Source organism: Sciurus vulgaris (genome assembly GCF_902686455.1).
Source record: "Sciurus vulgaris genome assembly, chromosome: 2".
NCBI classification, from domain to species: Eukaryota; Metazoa; Chordata; class Mammalia; order Rodentia; family Sciuridae; genus Sciurus; species Sciurus vulgaris.
Genome location: NC_136462.1, coordinates 24984194 through 24999296, shown reverse-complemented (window position 1 = coordinate 24999296; position 15103 = coordinate 24984194). Strand labels below are relative to the sequence as shown.

General features: G+C 39.1%; 1 protein-coding gene across 23 annotated transcripts in view; it reads left to right on the top strand.

Moving 5' to 3' along the window:
• NRXN3 (neurexin 3) overlaps positions 1 to 15103 on the top strand; it is a 1486572-nt gene that overhangs the window by 1300258 nt on the left and 171211 nt on the right. For all 23 annotated transcript variants that reach the window (XR_013761785.1, XR_013761786.1, XM_079126730.1 and 20 more), the window contains one exon: positions 10168 to 10339. Coding sequence is in view for 21 of the 23 variants with exons in the window: in XM_079126730.1 (XP_078982856.1) it covers positions 10168 to 10339 (172 nt within the window). In the remaining 2 variants the exon portion in view is untranslated. The remainder of the gene's footprint in view (positions 1 to 10167; positions 10340 to 15103) is intronic.

The window sequence follows — 15103 nt, the reverse complement described above, 5'->3', positions numbered from 1 at the left end:
TCGGTGTAGAGTTTTTTGAGTTCTTTTTATATTCTGGTAATTAGCACTCTATCTGAAGTATGAGTGGCAAAGATTTTCTCCCACTCTGTAGGCTCTCTCTTCACATTGCTGATAGTTTCCTTTGCTAAGAGAAAGCTTTTCAGTTTGAATCTATCCCAGTTATTGATTCTTGCTTTTATTTCTTGTGCTATGGGAGTCCTGTTAAGGAAGTCTGATCCTAAGCCGACATGTTGAAGATTTGGACCTACTTTTTTCTTCTATAAGATGCAGGGTCTCTGGTCTGAGTCCAAGGTCCTTGATCCATTGTGAGTTGAGTTTTGTGCAGGGTGAGAGATGAGGGTTTAGTTTCATTCTGCAGCATATGGATTTCCAGTTTTGCCAGCACCATTTGTTGAAGAGGCTATCTTTTCTCCATTGCATATTTTTGGCCCCTTTGTCTAGTATGAGAAAATTTTATTTATTTGGGTTTGTGTCCATGTCCCTCTATTCTGTTCCATTGATCTACCTGTCTATTTTGGCACCAATACCATGCTGTTTTTGTTACTATTGCTTTGTAGTATAAGTATTCCATGAAATAGAAGAGGAGAGAACCATAGAAGAGGAGAGAACCCTTCCAAACTCATTCTCTGAAGCCAATATCACCCTGATACTTGAACTAGACAGAGACACATGGAGGAAAGAAAATTTCAGACCAATATCCTTAATAAGCATCGACACAAAAATTCTCAACAAAATTTTAGCAAATCACATACAAAATATATGAAAAAGATAGTGCACCACGATCAAGTGGGTTTCATCCCAGGGATGCAATCTCAACATCTGGAAATCAAGAAATGTTATTCACCATATCAACAGACTTAAAGTCAAGAATCACATGATTATTTCAATAGATGCAGAGAAAGCATTTGATAAAACACAGCACCCCTTCATGCTCAAAACACTAGAAAAAACAGGGATAATGGGGACATTCCTTAACATTGTAAAGGCCATCTATGCTAAACCCATGGCCAGTATCATTCTAAATGGTGATAAACTGAAAGCATTCCCCCTAAAATCTTGAACAAGGCAGGGATGCCCTCTTTCATCACTTCTATCCAACACTGTCCTTGAAACTCTAGCCAGAGCAATTAGACAGACCAAAGAAATTAAAGGGATACGAATAGGAAAAGAAGAACTCAAACTATCCCTATTTGTTGATGACATGATTATATATTTTAGAGGAACTGGGAAATTCCACCAGAAAACTTTTAGAACTCATAAGTGAATTCAGTAAAGTAGCAGGATATAAGATCAATGCTCATAAATCTAATGCATTTTTATACATAAGTGATGAATCCTCAGAAAGAGAAGTTAGGAAAACTACCCTAACAATCTAACAAAAGAGGTGAAAGACCTCTACAATAAGAACTACAGAGCAATAAAGGAAGAAATTAAAGAAAACCTTAGAAGATGGAAAGATCTCCCATGTTCTTGGATAGTCAGAATTAATATTGTCAAAATGGCCATTCTACCAAAAGTGCTATACAGATTCAATGCAATTCCAATTAAAATCCCAATGACGTACCTTACAGAAAAAGAGCAAGCAATCATGAAATTCATCTGGAAGAATAAGAAACCCAGAATAGCTAAAACAATCCTTAGCAGGAAGAATGAAACAGAGGGTATTGCAATACCAGAACTTCAACTCTACTACAAAGCAATATTAACAAAAACGGCATGGTATTAATACCAAAATAGACAGATAGATCAATGGTACAGAATAGAGAACATGGACACAAACCCAAATAAATACAATTTTCTCATACTAGACAAAGGTGCAAAAATTATTAATTCTTGATTTATTGATTAATTGATTCTTGCACTTTAGGAGTTCCATTAAGGAAGTCAGATCCTAAGCCAACATGGTGAAGAATTGGGCCTACTTTTTTTCTATTAGGCTCAGGGTTTCTGGTCTGGTGTCTAAGTCTTAGATCCACTTTGAGTTGAGTTTCCTGTAGGGTCAGGGATAGGGGTTTAATTTCATTTTGTTACATGCAGATTTCCAATTTTCCCAGCGCCATCTATTGAATAGGCTATTGTTTTAGTCAGCTTTTTTGCTTCTGTAACTAAATGATCTGACCAGCACAATGATAGAGGAGGAAAAGTTCATTTGAGGGTTCATGGTTTCAGAGGTCTTAGTCCATAGAAGGCCAACTCTATTCCTTGAAGTTTGGGGTGAGGCTGGACATCATGGTGGAGTGTGTGGCAGAGGGAAGCAGCTCACATGAGATCAGGAAGCAGAGAATCTCCATTTAACAGGTACAAATGTATACCCAAATCCATGCCCCAATTCCCACCTCCTCCAGCCATACCCTACCACTTTAGTTACCACTCGATTAATCTCTATCAGGGGGATTAAATCACTGATTGGATTAAGATTTTCACAACCCAATCTTTTCTCCTCTGTTCCTTCCTTGTCTCATATGTGAACTTCTGGGGGACACCTCACATCCAAACCAAAACAGATAAATTTGATCCAGTGAATGTTTTGGTGCCTTGTCTAGTATGAGATATTTATGTGGGTTTATCTCTGTATCTTCTATATTGTATCATTCTCCACATGTCTGTTTTGGTGCCAATACCATGTCACTTTGTTACTATGGCTCTGCAGTATAGTTTGAGGTCTGGTATTGTGATGCTTATTGCTTCACTCTTCTTGCTAAGCATTGCTTTGGCTATTCTATTTTTTTTTCCAAATGAATTTCATGATTGCTTTTTCTAGTTCTATGAAGAATGTTATTGGGATTTTAATGTATCCTACAGAATGGGAGGATATCTTTACCACATGCACCTCAGATGGAGCATTAATCTCCAGGTTTTATGAAGAACTCAAAAAATTTAACACCAAAAAAACAAATAAGCCAATCAATAAATGGGCTAAGGAACTGAGCAGACACTTCACAGAATTAATTGATCTTCACAGAAGGAAGAAATTGCTCTTCACAGAAGAACACTTGATCAAGAGATATATGAAAAAATGTTCAAGATCTTTAGCAATTAGAGAAATGCAAGTTAACACTAAGATTTCATCTCACCCAGTCAGAATGGTAATTATCAAAAATACAAACAATAAATGTTGGCAAGGATGTGGGGGGAAAAGGCATACTCATACATTTCTGGTGGGGATGCAAATTGGTGCAAACATTATGGAAAGCAATATGAAGATTCCTCAGAAAATCTGGAATGCAACCACCATTTGACCCCGATATCCCACTTCTCAGTTTATACCCAAAGGATTTAAAATCAGCATATTACAGTGATACAGCCACATCAGTCTTTTTTTATCATTTTTTAAAATTTATTTTTATTGTAAACAAATGGGATACATGTTGTTTCTGTTTGTACATGGAGTAACAGCATACCATTTGCATAATCATACATTTACATAGGGTAATGATGTTTGATTCATTCTGTTATTGTTTTCTTCCCCCCATCCCTCCCACCCCTCTTTTCCCTCTATACAGTCCCTCCTTTCTCCATTCTTGCCCCCCTCCCACTCCCCACTATGTGTCATCATCTGCTTATCAGTGAGCTCATTCATCCTTTGGTTTTTTGAGATTGGCTTATCTCACTTAGCATGATATTCTCCAGTTTCATCCATTTGCCTGCAAATGCCATAATTTTATTATTCTTTATAGCTGAGTAATATTCCATCGTGTATATATATGTATGTGTGTGTGTGTGTGTGTGTGTGTGTGTGTGTGTGTGTGTGTGTGTATCATAGTTTCTTTATCCATTCATCAATTGAAGAGCATTTAGGTTGGTTCCACAGCCTGGCTATTGTGAATTGAGCAGCTATGAACATTGATGTGGCTGTATTTCTATAGTACGCTGATTCTATGTCCTTGGGTATTGGCCGAGGAGTGGGATAGCTGGGTCAAATGGTGGGTCCATTCCAAGTTTTCTAAGGAATCTCCACACTGCTTTCCAGAGTGGCTGCACTAATTTGCAACCCCACCAGCAAGGTACCACATCAGTCTTTATAGCAGTTCGAATCACAGTAGCTAACTGTGGAACCAACTAGGTGCCCTTCAATAAATGTGTACACACACACACACACACACACACACACACATACATACACCACATTTATACATATCAGCCTTTAAGTAGAATGAAATGATGGCATTTGCCAGTAAATGCATGGAGCTGGAGAATATCATGCTAAGAGAAATAAGCCAATCCCCAAAAACAAAAGTCAAATGTTTTCTCTGATATGCCGATGCTAATTCACAATGGGGGAGGTCTAGGGAAGAAAAGAGTTACTTTAGTTTAGGTGGAGAAGAGTGAAGGGAGGGAGGGGGTATAGGAGTAGGAAAGATAGTAGAATGAATCAGACATTATTACCCATGTACATATATAACTATATGACTGGTTCTACATCATGTATAACCAGAAGAATGAGAAATGATACTCCCTTATATATGTTGTATCAAAGTTCATTCTATTGTCATATATAACTAATTAAAACAAATTTTAAAAATATAAACAATAGAACATAAACAAAGAATTGCACTACAAAGGATTGTGCCTGTTGCATTGTATGGAATTCCAGTGTCCAAGAGGTAGATCAAAAAGCGAAGTGATGTGATGAACTTAGAGGTTGAAAAGCTCACAAGCTTTAGATCAGAGGGACAAGGGTTCTACCTTTGAGAAATCTCATCAGTAATGGCCACACAAGGATATTTAAATCTCTGAAATAAAAAATAGATATCACCCTGGGAGCATGGAAACTGAGGAAACTAGGGAGGTTGTAAGAAGAGAAGAGAAATGAAGAAAAAGGGTGGATAATTTAACAGAGAGTTCTTTCCATATTTTGACTTTTCAAGAACATGGTTTCTTCATTCATCTGTGTGGTCAGTCAGTGCTTAATGAACATTGACTGCACCAGGCCCTGTTCTGGTCATTAGAGGTAAAATGGGAGACAGAGTAGACAAACTTCCTACTTTCATGCAGCTTATATTCCATTAGGGGAAATAAAAATAAGCATTTGTATGTGTTTTACTGAAGTATCATGATAAGTGTTATTTAAAAAAAAATTAAATAATCAGCCAGGGAAAAAAGATTTTATCACCAAGTGACATCGAGCTGTATTAGATAATGTAAATACACTATGATGTATGCAGAATGAATAAATCACCTTAGAACATACTTCTGTTTAAGCAGCACAGGACTGTAACTCAGCTACGACATGTAATAAGTGTAACAGAAATGTAACTCAGTGGAAAAATTCATAAGCTGTAGAGTCAGACAGACTCCAGTGCTTGTCTTAAGCCTCTTAGTGTGCAAATTCCCTAGGGGTAATTGTGAGAAAACTGAATATAATTCTATTAAAAAATATTCACTGAGCATTCAGATAGTCCAAGATATGCTGTAGTAACAAACGGCCTTCACATTCAGTGGCATAAAGCAATCACACTTTGTCTCCTAGAGATCTCCCATGTCCATTGCAAGTTGGTTTCTTTCCATCCTCATACGGTGGCCAGACTGTCAGACCAGCCTCTACCAAGGGATTTTCTGGGCATAGAAGTTCACAGCAATGAGAGATCTTGGGAAGGTCTCACAGTAACAATTAAATGCCTTGCTCAAAAATGACACTTTGTTATTCAACACTGGCCTTTTGGCCCTAAACTTCATAGGGAACCCAAGCGATCTCTCTTACTATGAGCCCAGAATGGGCAGAACCAGAGTAAATGTGGCAGACAGTACCACCGGATACTTGATGTAGAATGAACCAGACTTTGAAATGGGTATGGAAGGTCTCACGGAGCCTAGGCCCCAGGAGGCAGCATTTACACGTTGCTTTCCTTGTCTTATTGTCAAGCACTGAGTTAACAAATTCTGTGGGAAGCCCAGCAGTGACAATATGGAGAACTGCTTCCATCGCACATCTCCCTGGCATGCATTTGAAATCTCAGTTCTGTTCCTGTCAGCTGCAATTTTCTGAAATAGCAGATGGTGCATTCTGCCTTCCCTGGGGGCACTCTGGAATAAATGAAGAGGTAGCCTTGAGGGAGATCTTTATTCCTGAGGATTTTTCTCACCACTGTGCATTTCTGCTCCTAAAATCTGACCCGGGTGTTGGTCGTTCTCTGGGGTCACCTCCTGTGCAATAATGGTAATGTGGCTGATGGAGGATCAGAAAGCTAAAGCTGGAATGATTTAATGATCTAAGGAGGCAGGTTGGCTCATCAGTAGTCATTATAGAGAAAGAAGGTCTTGCTGGCTATCCAAAGGCAGCTGTTTTCTGTACCTTTCAGTTTTTTTCCTGAATGTACTTGAGGATCCTTCGGTAACATCTTCTGATTTACCACTTGTCTTTGTTTTTAATATCAAGGAAGAACATAGATTGAAGTGATTGCCTTGGTAGCAACTTCAGTGGTGATGGGTGTGGAGTTATTAAAATTTATAGTCACGCTGTTTCTGCAGCTCCACTTTGCTTATCTGAGAAAGGCTTATAAAAGGCACCAAGGACTGTGGAAAGAGAGTAGCTACCAAATTGTAGTTGACAGGGAATCAACACCACAAAAAGCCTTTTGATGGTCTGTTTGCTAAAATTGACATTTATTTTCACAATATATCTTGAGGGCAGTGTCGGCCAAAACAATCGAAACTTAGCTCATGCCAATACTTTAATTAACTAATAAGAGGAAAGAAGATGGACATTTCCTGAGTTCCAGAAGTATACACAGTCGCATGGCAGGTGCTTCACACACATGCACTGTAAACCTCACAACAAACTTTTAATGTAACAATTGGCCTCTCCCTTCCTCAGTGCATCCTTTTAGAGGAGAGAAATTACAAGTTAAATAACCTGCCCCAGGCCATAGGATGTTGAAAGCCAGAGATGTTATCTGTCCTGTGCTATGTTAAAAATCCATGTTTTTCCTATTGAACTAGTTAACTTTTTCAGTAATCACAGATCATTCTTTTTTTTTTTTTTTTTTTTTTTTTTTTTTTTTTTTTTTTTTGTGGTGCTGGGAATCGAACCCATAGCCTTGTGCTTGCAAGGCAAGCACTTTACCAACTGAGCTATCTCCCCAGCCCCACAGATCATTCTTGATGGTCAAATGATTGGATGGTCCCTTCTCCTGAGCTCATCTATTTCTTATACTTGCATAATGAAGGACTATTATACTCATCTTATTATTTCATCCTTGAAAAAGCTCTTTGAAGATGAGAAAGCTGGTATTTTGGCCCTATTCTGAATTAAGAAATGAATTCAGAATAGTTAAGTATCTTGCCCAATAAGGGCTGACACCAAACCTTGGAATAAATATGCTTTTCGTCCCTACCATCATCTCTTCTGTGGCCAAAATGAGCCAGCAGAGTTTATTTTTATGGCAGCTGAACACAATGGATTCAAGCCTGGGCAACTATATGGGTATTTGCCACAAGGCTTCCATGACTTATAATGAACTGAAATAAAGCAGTTAGCCACAGATTATAATGCCACTGTGGTCCCATGACAAATGATAAGGAGGTTGCGGTAATGAAATCTTATTACTACGAATAAAGAGACCACATCTGAGGTCCAGTTCAGCCACTTTTACCACTGAAGGAAGCAAAATGAAACATCTGGGTAAGGGTCTACCCTGAATTTGGCAGTATGCTAACAGGATTAAGATCTCTCTGAAACAGTGATTGCAATGGCAAATGTGTGGTGCCTTAGATAAGGACCAAATATTTATTCTGGCAGAGATTAGATCTTTTCTTTTCCTGGATCTATTATGGATCTTGCAGAAAATCTGCCCAAGAATATATCTTGTTGATCAGCCAACTCACTGAGCCAGAGCTGTACTTTGCCACCACTATTGCTGAAAAGCTGCAGAAGGCTGGTGTAAAGGTCTCCTTTCTCCCCCTAAAACTGTTCTCCAACCATGATTAATTAGTGACTCAGAGGTAAATTGAATCACCAGCAGTCCCTCTCAGGCATCCAGGATTTATGTAGTGGTTTCTCGTTGCAGAGCACGGGTGCAATAAACACCCCACGTTTGTGGGTGGGCAAAGGGGGAACGGTGTCTGTAGTCGTGGTTTCTTGCCTCCTCCACTCCTTTTATTCTGCTTGGCAGGTTATGACTCAAGCCATCATAGCCTTGCTTATTTAGGAAAGAGGGTCTGAATACACACACACACACACACACACACACACACACCCTCAGAAATAAATGACGGTTCTCTAAGAGAAAACAGGAAAGTCACATTGTCATTTCTAAATTCCTTAAGGATCAAGGGGAAAATATAAAATGGATCATAATATTATTAATTAAGGGCATGGATAGTACAAGACGGAACCCACAGTCAGGTTCCTGTTTCCATTCATCATTTCTTTTCAATGTGAACTACTTTGTTTAGAATGGAGATGTAGAGTTGAAACAAAATAAAACTGAAAACATGGTGGTCCCAACAGAGATTTAAGAAATCCTAAGTATGCTTAGTTACCATTTGAGTGGACGTTTGGATCATTTTTTTAGAGAACAGCAGATGGGAAATGTGGGTATCAGTTTATGTTGTGTGCCGTGCTGTCAAGACACAAAGGAAACAATGATGTCCACCCTGTATCTTTGCATCCCTGAATATGGATGGCATCTTTTCTTGAACAGTCTGTATTCTTCTCTTCTAAGATCAAGACTCTTGGGTACTTGTTTATTCTTTTGATTGAGTATAAGATGTATTTGCATACTAAAGGACAAATGGCTAGTTGAGAAAACCTGTGTTTGGGGAAAATAAGTGAAATCTACCAAACTATATGGAGACCAGTGCCCTTTCACAAAAAGTCTTAATTTATTAACTTTTAGTATAGTAGGTGCTTAATAAATATTGACTTTATATATCGAAAGAATGAATTACTAAATCTGAAATTCAGTGAAATCTTTCCTAGATGTAGTTAATATGGTTTCTAGACTTCTTTAACCACAACCATTTGCTTCTTCTTAAAACTCCTACTTCTTCAATAAATAGAGGATAATGAAAGCTAGTGAACAAATGCTGTGATTCATTCTTGTAGAACATCAGAATTGCTGCTGCATTTTATTATTTTTGAGCACCCAATGTAGTGCCAATAACTCAGATAACTAGAGAAATGTAATAAGATACCTCCCTTCCTTCTTGGCCTGTCCTTCCTCCGCTTTACTATGCTGCAATGTCATTCCAAGAGGTTGAGAAAAGCTGAATGCATATGATGGGTGAGGTCACTTTTACTTTGTTTCATTGTGAATACTAATTCCAATTCTTAGTCATAACCAATTATTAGAGGAGTTTTAATAGTATTATTTATGGTTTGGTATTTCCTGGCATTTCTCAGGAAAAGACCTCATCACCACAACCATCACCATCTCCATTATCATTTTTGTTACAATGTCGTTCTTCTCACATTCATTGAGATTTGCCTTCTTGCAAGTCTTTTGCAGCCATTGACATGTTCTGCTGCAACACTGACTGTAATCCTCTGTCTTTGGATTCACCCGAGGAATAGGGCTCCAGGTGTGGGAAGAGGGGCAGCCATTTCGTTCTGAAAACCCTGACTCAGTTTCACTGCTCTTTCCTGAAAACACCATTTTAAATGTGGTTTGGATATGTAGAAAGTTGCATTCAGATTTGGTCTATAATGCCAGTGGGAATTGGACTATAATGCCAATTGCTCTGCCATTGGCTCTGAACCGTTCTGAACCTCTCCCCTTGGCCTCAATTGCCTCAAAATGTGCAGGCAGGCTCATATGTCTTTTATAATCCAAATTGGAATCGTGAAATGATTTAGAACCCCATGTTGTATTAGCTTCTTTTAGAAAAAAGATCTAATCCATCTTACCGAAATGAACTTTGCAGTGTCACTTCCTCGTTGTTAGGTAGTTCTGTGGTTTCAGCCTTTATATCTGTTGAGGGCAATGGATGAGGTAACCTGTGCAGTGCAGCCTGTGAGAGCAATTTGGGTGGCTTTATACCATTGGCTTTTATGTTCAGGATGAAAGCCCATGGAGAAATATAGGATACTATTATTAACTTCATACTGACAGCTCCCTCAGGGCACCTACAGGTTTATTGCTAGTTGGAGGATCAACTTTAAGGGAGAAAAGTTTGTGGTCAGTGATAATTATGCTTTTTTTTTTTTTTTTTTTTTTTTTATTACAGGAACAGGGGAAAATTGGAGTTGTTTTCAATATTGGCACAGTTGACATCTCCATCAAAGAGGAGAGGACCCCGGTCAATGATGGCAAATACCATGTGGTACGCTTCACCAGGAATGGGGGCAATGCCACCCTTCAGGTGGACAACTGGCCAGTGAATGAACATTATCCTACAGGTACCTGTTTTGCTCTCAATAGCCACCCTGTCTTTCATGTGCCCACTCTCACTTGTAAATGGCGATTTTTCTCATGAAATACTGAGAGAAGCCCATATTCATGCTTCCTATATTGAGAAGATAAGTGCTTTCTTTAGGATTTGATCAGTGTAGGGAACTTCTGGAGACTTACTAACTATGCACTGCATTTTTTTCCCCCTAACTTTAACCAATACTGTCTGACTGGTTCATACCAAAGACAATTACTGTAGGTTTTCCAGAGAACTACAAATGATAGCACTGGAGGAAAGGGACCCTGTCTCTCTTGTGAGAGATTGTGGATCCTTACAAGGTAAACAACTTGAGTTCTGGAGTTTGTGGGACCATTTACTCAGGTATGACTAAAGGTACAGATGACCAGAGATGGCAGAAATAGCAAAAGGTTTACTAAACTGGAATGCATGGACATTACATTAAGGGTACAGTGAGAGAAAAAGCAGGGCAGAATTGCATTATTTGGCTGACTTTGTCATTTGTTTTTTTCTCACTTGTACTCAGTCTGCCTTGATTTTCAGATTGGTCCTGGTAGTGATTTTAATAGCAAGCATACTGCTGTGGGAGAGAGAGGGGTTAATCATCCATTTAAATTTTACAGTCAAGGAGCATCCGGCAGCAAACTCCCAGAGCCAGATGGCTGAATCAAGGACAACGGGAGAAAAGGTTGCCTTCTTTAAAGGGATCGTTCAAATAATCCCTCAGTTTTTCCTCTCATCTCGGGTCATAAAAGTGCAAGGGCCCTTAATTTCACAATTGCATTGTTACCAGGTAGATGGACGCAAGAAAATAGCTGAGGATGTTGCCCTTCTCGCAATGTGAACCTAACACTCATCCACCTCACTATCCTGTACTCCGAATCCCCTCAATTTGTTTTCCTCTGACTTCCTATGCACTGAGATGGGCACATCAACAAAGAAACTGGAAGCACATTTCTAGAAATCTAAGAGCTACCTAGCTAATAATCATACCTGAGAGAAATATTCAAAATAAAATTGTCTATTTATAGCCCAAGACTTTTGAATGACTTGCAAATCCATGATGGTGTTTTCATGCCTGAATCATCATTAATTTTCCTTAAAAGCCAATCAGAAGTGTCTGTGCTGTTGGGTTGTTCTGTAATATACAGAGTCTCCCTCTGTGTGGTTTAAGAATTGGGAGAACAAGGGCCTCAAGGGATTGGAGTAAAATGTCCCACCTACCCATTCATCTACCATCTCAGTTTCCAAAAAGCTGTCAGCTCAGTCCTTGCTGGGGGCCTGTTAGCAATGCTTAGACTAAGGCACTCATTGACCTCATGAGGTTATCTTTCAATACTTAAAGCAAGCCAGAGGTGTTAGCAGTTACTGTGAATTCTTATCATCTTCCAAATTCACTGGACATTAATAGACTTGATTTTTAAATGCTTCTTGCTTAAACCCTGGGGGAGTTGGTGGGGGTAGGTGAGAGGAACCGAAATAGCCCAAGCTCTTAAAAGCTGTTCATTTGCTCATAGGAAAAATCAATCTCTCTCTCCATGCATATTATCATTGGCCCTAAAATTGCTGCTGGAGGGTTTGTTTTGTTTCCATTAGGAATTTCAAAGATTTCTAAATTGATGTTAACCACTTGCCCTGAGCCAATAGAGAATCTACCAGTTTGCTGCCAGCAATGAGAAGGCTTTTTAAGGGTCATTTTAAAGCCACAGATATGTAAGAAAACCAGTGACCCTTGCCATACACCTCTTTCTTTGTGTCTTTAGTTCCAAATTATGGGTTGCTTCCTGTGTGTTTTCAAAGCAGAATAAACCTTTCTTTAATGGCATTGCTATCTCCTGAAAACTGTTATTATCATTGTAACTGTTATTTAGTAATAACATATGTTATTATTTCAGGACAGGGGACAGTATGGCAGTTATAAGTGTAGGCCTTGAAGTCAACTAGTGCCCTGAGAACTTGGCTTCATCAGTTGTATCTAGGCAGGAGGATTAAGACCTTGAAATACCCTAAGCACTGAAATATTTGGTGCCTCTCCCCACATAGGAGGCAAAAGACAAAACTAAGCCATAAAATAAGTGAAAGAATTCTATGAGTTCTGATGGTCTTCACTGATGATTACTATAAAAATGTAAGACTATATCAGGTTCTTTCTTCTGAGAGTCTCATTTTTGTGTCTATTTCATTAGTTCTCTAAGTGCTTTTTCTTATTTGGTGATCCAGGTCCAAACCTTACTTAAGTTATTGAATCTCCCTGAACCTCTGATTCTGAATTTGGAAAATGAGGAAATGAGAATTCTTTTCTGAGTTAAAGTGAAGATAATGAGATGAGCACATGTGAACTGCTCAGCAGAATACTGGACATTTTTTTTTTTTTTAATTTTGATTCCTTGTCCCCAAATGGGGTACAGTTTTCGTTTTTGTGGTTGTACACGAAGTAGAGTCACACCGTTTGCGTAATCATAAGTCAGTACTCAATGTTAGTTATGAAGACTACCAAACATTCTGGTGGCATTTTGAATTATGACAAATGTGCTTAAGCTTATTATTTCCCTTTGACTACTGTGGTCTGTATGTTGACTAAAGTTGATATTTTCATTCTCCATTTCAAAACAGAGACCCAGGGAGATGCTATTTCTTCCCTAAGATCACATAGTAAATGAGGGATAGACCTAGGACCAGATTTCATTCCCGAACGGGCACAAAACTTTTTACTATTACTTTCGTTGCATATTGGGGGATGTTTTGGGCAATCTGCATAGCTAGAAACAAGCACCCTTCTTCTTGTGACATCTTAGATTCATTTTTTTTTGAGGTGTCGTATTTCAAAGGTCAATTTCCAGTGACCACACAAAAGTGACTTTTGTGAGATGTTGAAAATTCTCATTTAAGAAAAAAAAAAAAGTTCTATTAACCCCAGTGATTCCAGACTGTCCCCCTCACAATGGCAGTGTGCTCTCGTGGTGCAATGGAGAAATCCACACATCACAGAAGTCATTCCCAATTTTGTTACCTTGCTTGAAACTGGTAACCATATGCTAGGTTGAGTGCAACTCTTGAGTTTTATGTTCTATTTTGCCAAGACTTCCTGGGAGTGCTCACCTTTAGGGTCTTGGATGGCTTATTTTCTCTCCTGTCTGCTTTCCTGATTGAAAGGATCTATGTAACTAAGCTTAAAGTACCATTAAAATAATCTGAAAATGTTTAATTCATTTGATTTAACTTACAATACAAAAATGGTCCCCGTATCTAGGCATTAAAGTACAAAGCCACCAACTTATATAGACAATCTTGATATACCTTCTACAAAAAAATTATGGATCTTCTTTTTTTCTAAGCCATTGTTTTTTGATATCAGTACACCAATAGGAGCTATAAAGAGTAGTTCTGTCTTGCTTCTCATCTTTTGCTAAGGTTTAAATGGTAAAGAAATATAGAGTAGCTTCTACAAAATATTCAGTTAGGTTGTCTCATTCTGAGGAGAATTGTTCTTGCTCACCAGGGCTGAATGTGTCAGCCATGCACCAGAATGAATGGGTCAACCCTCAAATCTTCTCATGGGCATTTATAGGATTTTATGTGGCTCTATTGAAACATCCCACTGTGAAATATTTAGAGCCCAGCTGGGCACAGGGCTTGTAGCACTGGCTCTTTGTGAATCAGTAAGGATCCAAAATGGAAATAGTTCTATAGCAATTGGAATCTTATATCACTTAATTCTGGGAGATAGAACTCAAAAGCAACTTCTTTCTTTGAACCTGAAAATAGAAAGACTAAGGAACAGGAGAGGAAATAAAAGAAGAATCAGCCCGGAGCTATCACCCAGGCACTGACAAATGTTCCTTGTGAAGCCTCTGATTGCTGTCTCCATACAATGCCATGGTGAGGGCAGGGGAGGGGAGGTGAAAGGTGAGTTGAACATGAGGGATTAATTTTAGCCACAGCTCTGGGCCCCCTGGGAGGCTGAGCTGACTGAGATTGTTCACGATCCTCTCTCTGCTGTGAGCAGGTGGCAGGTTATGCTGCCAGGGCTGTGAGAACCCTGAGCATGGTGCAGTAAGGGCTTTTCAGGTCAGAGCCAAGCTTCCTAGGAGTTGAAGACTGATAAGCATCTTCAGGCTGTGGGACTTCCATCTTCCCATCCTAGAAGATGCTGAGGAGAGCAGAGCCTCACCTGATTTTTCCTTGATATTGTATACCACCTTGACCCTATTCACCCAAGTCACCTTGATTGAATTCCTCTTCAATGGTGTATTACTTCGCTGTCTTGATAACAAAATACCTGAGGCAATTAACTAATAAAGAGAAAAGGTTTATTTTGACTCACAGTTCTGGAGGTTACAATCAATACTTGAGACAATTATCTTATACCTGAGGCAATTAACTTATAAAAAGGAAAAGTTTATTCTGACTCAATTTTGGAAGTTCCAATCTAAGACTGAGTGGTCCTACTTGCTTGGGGCTTCCAGTGAGGCCAGCACATCATGGCAGGATTGGAGCAAACTACTAACCTTATTAGCCAGGAAGTTCTCCTCATTAGCCAGGAAACAGAAAGGAAGAAGAAATGAGGGTCCCAACAATCCTCTTTCAGGATACACCCCCAGTGACCTACGAACCTCTGGTGACTTCCCATAAGGTCTGCCTCCTAATAACCCACAATACTTCCCTAGAGCGGCACCCTGGGGAATAAGCCTCTAACATATGGACATTTGGGGGACTCACCCAAACCACAGCAGTCTCTAAGAAGCTCAACGAA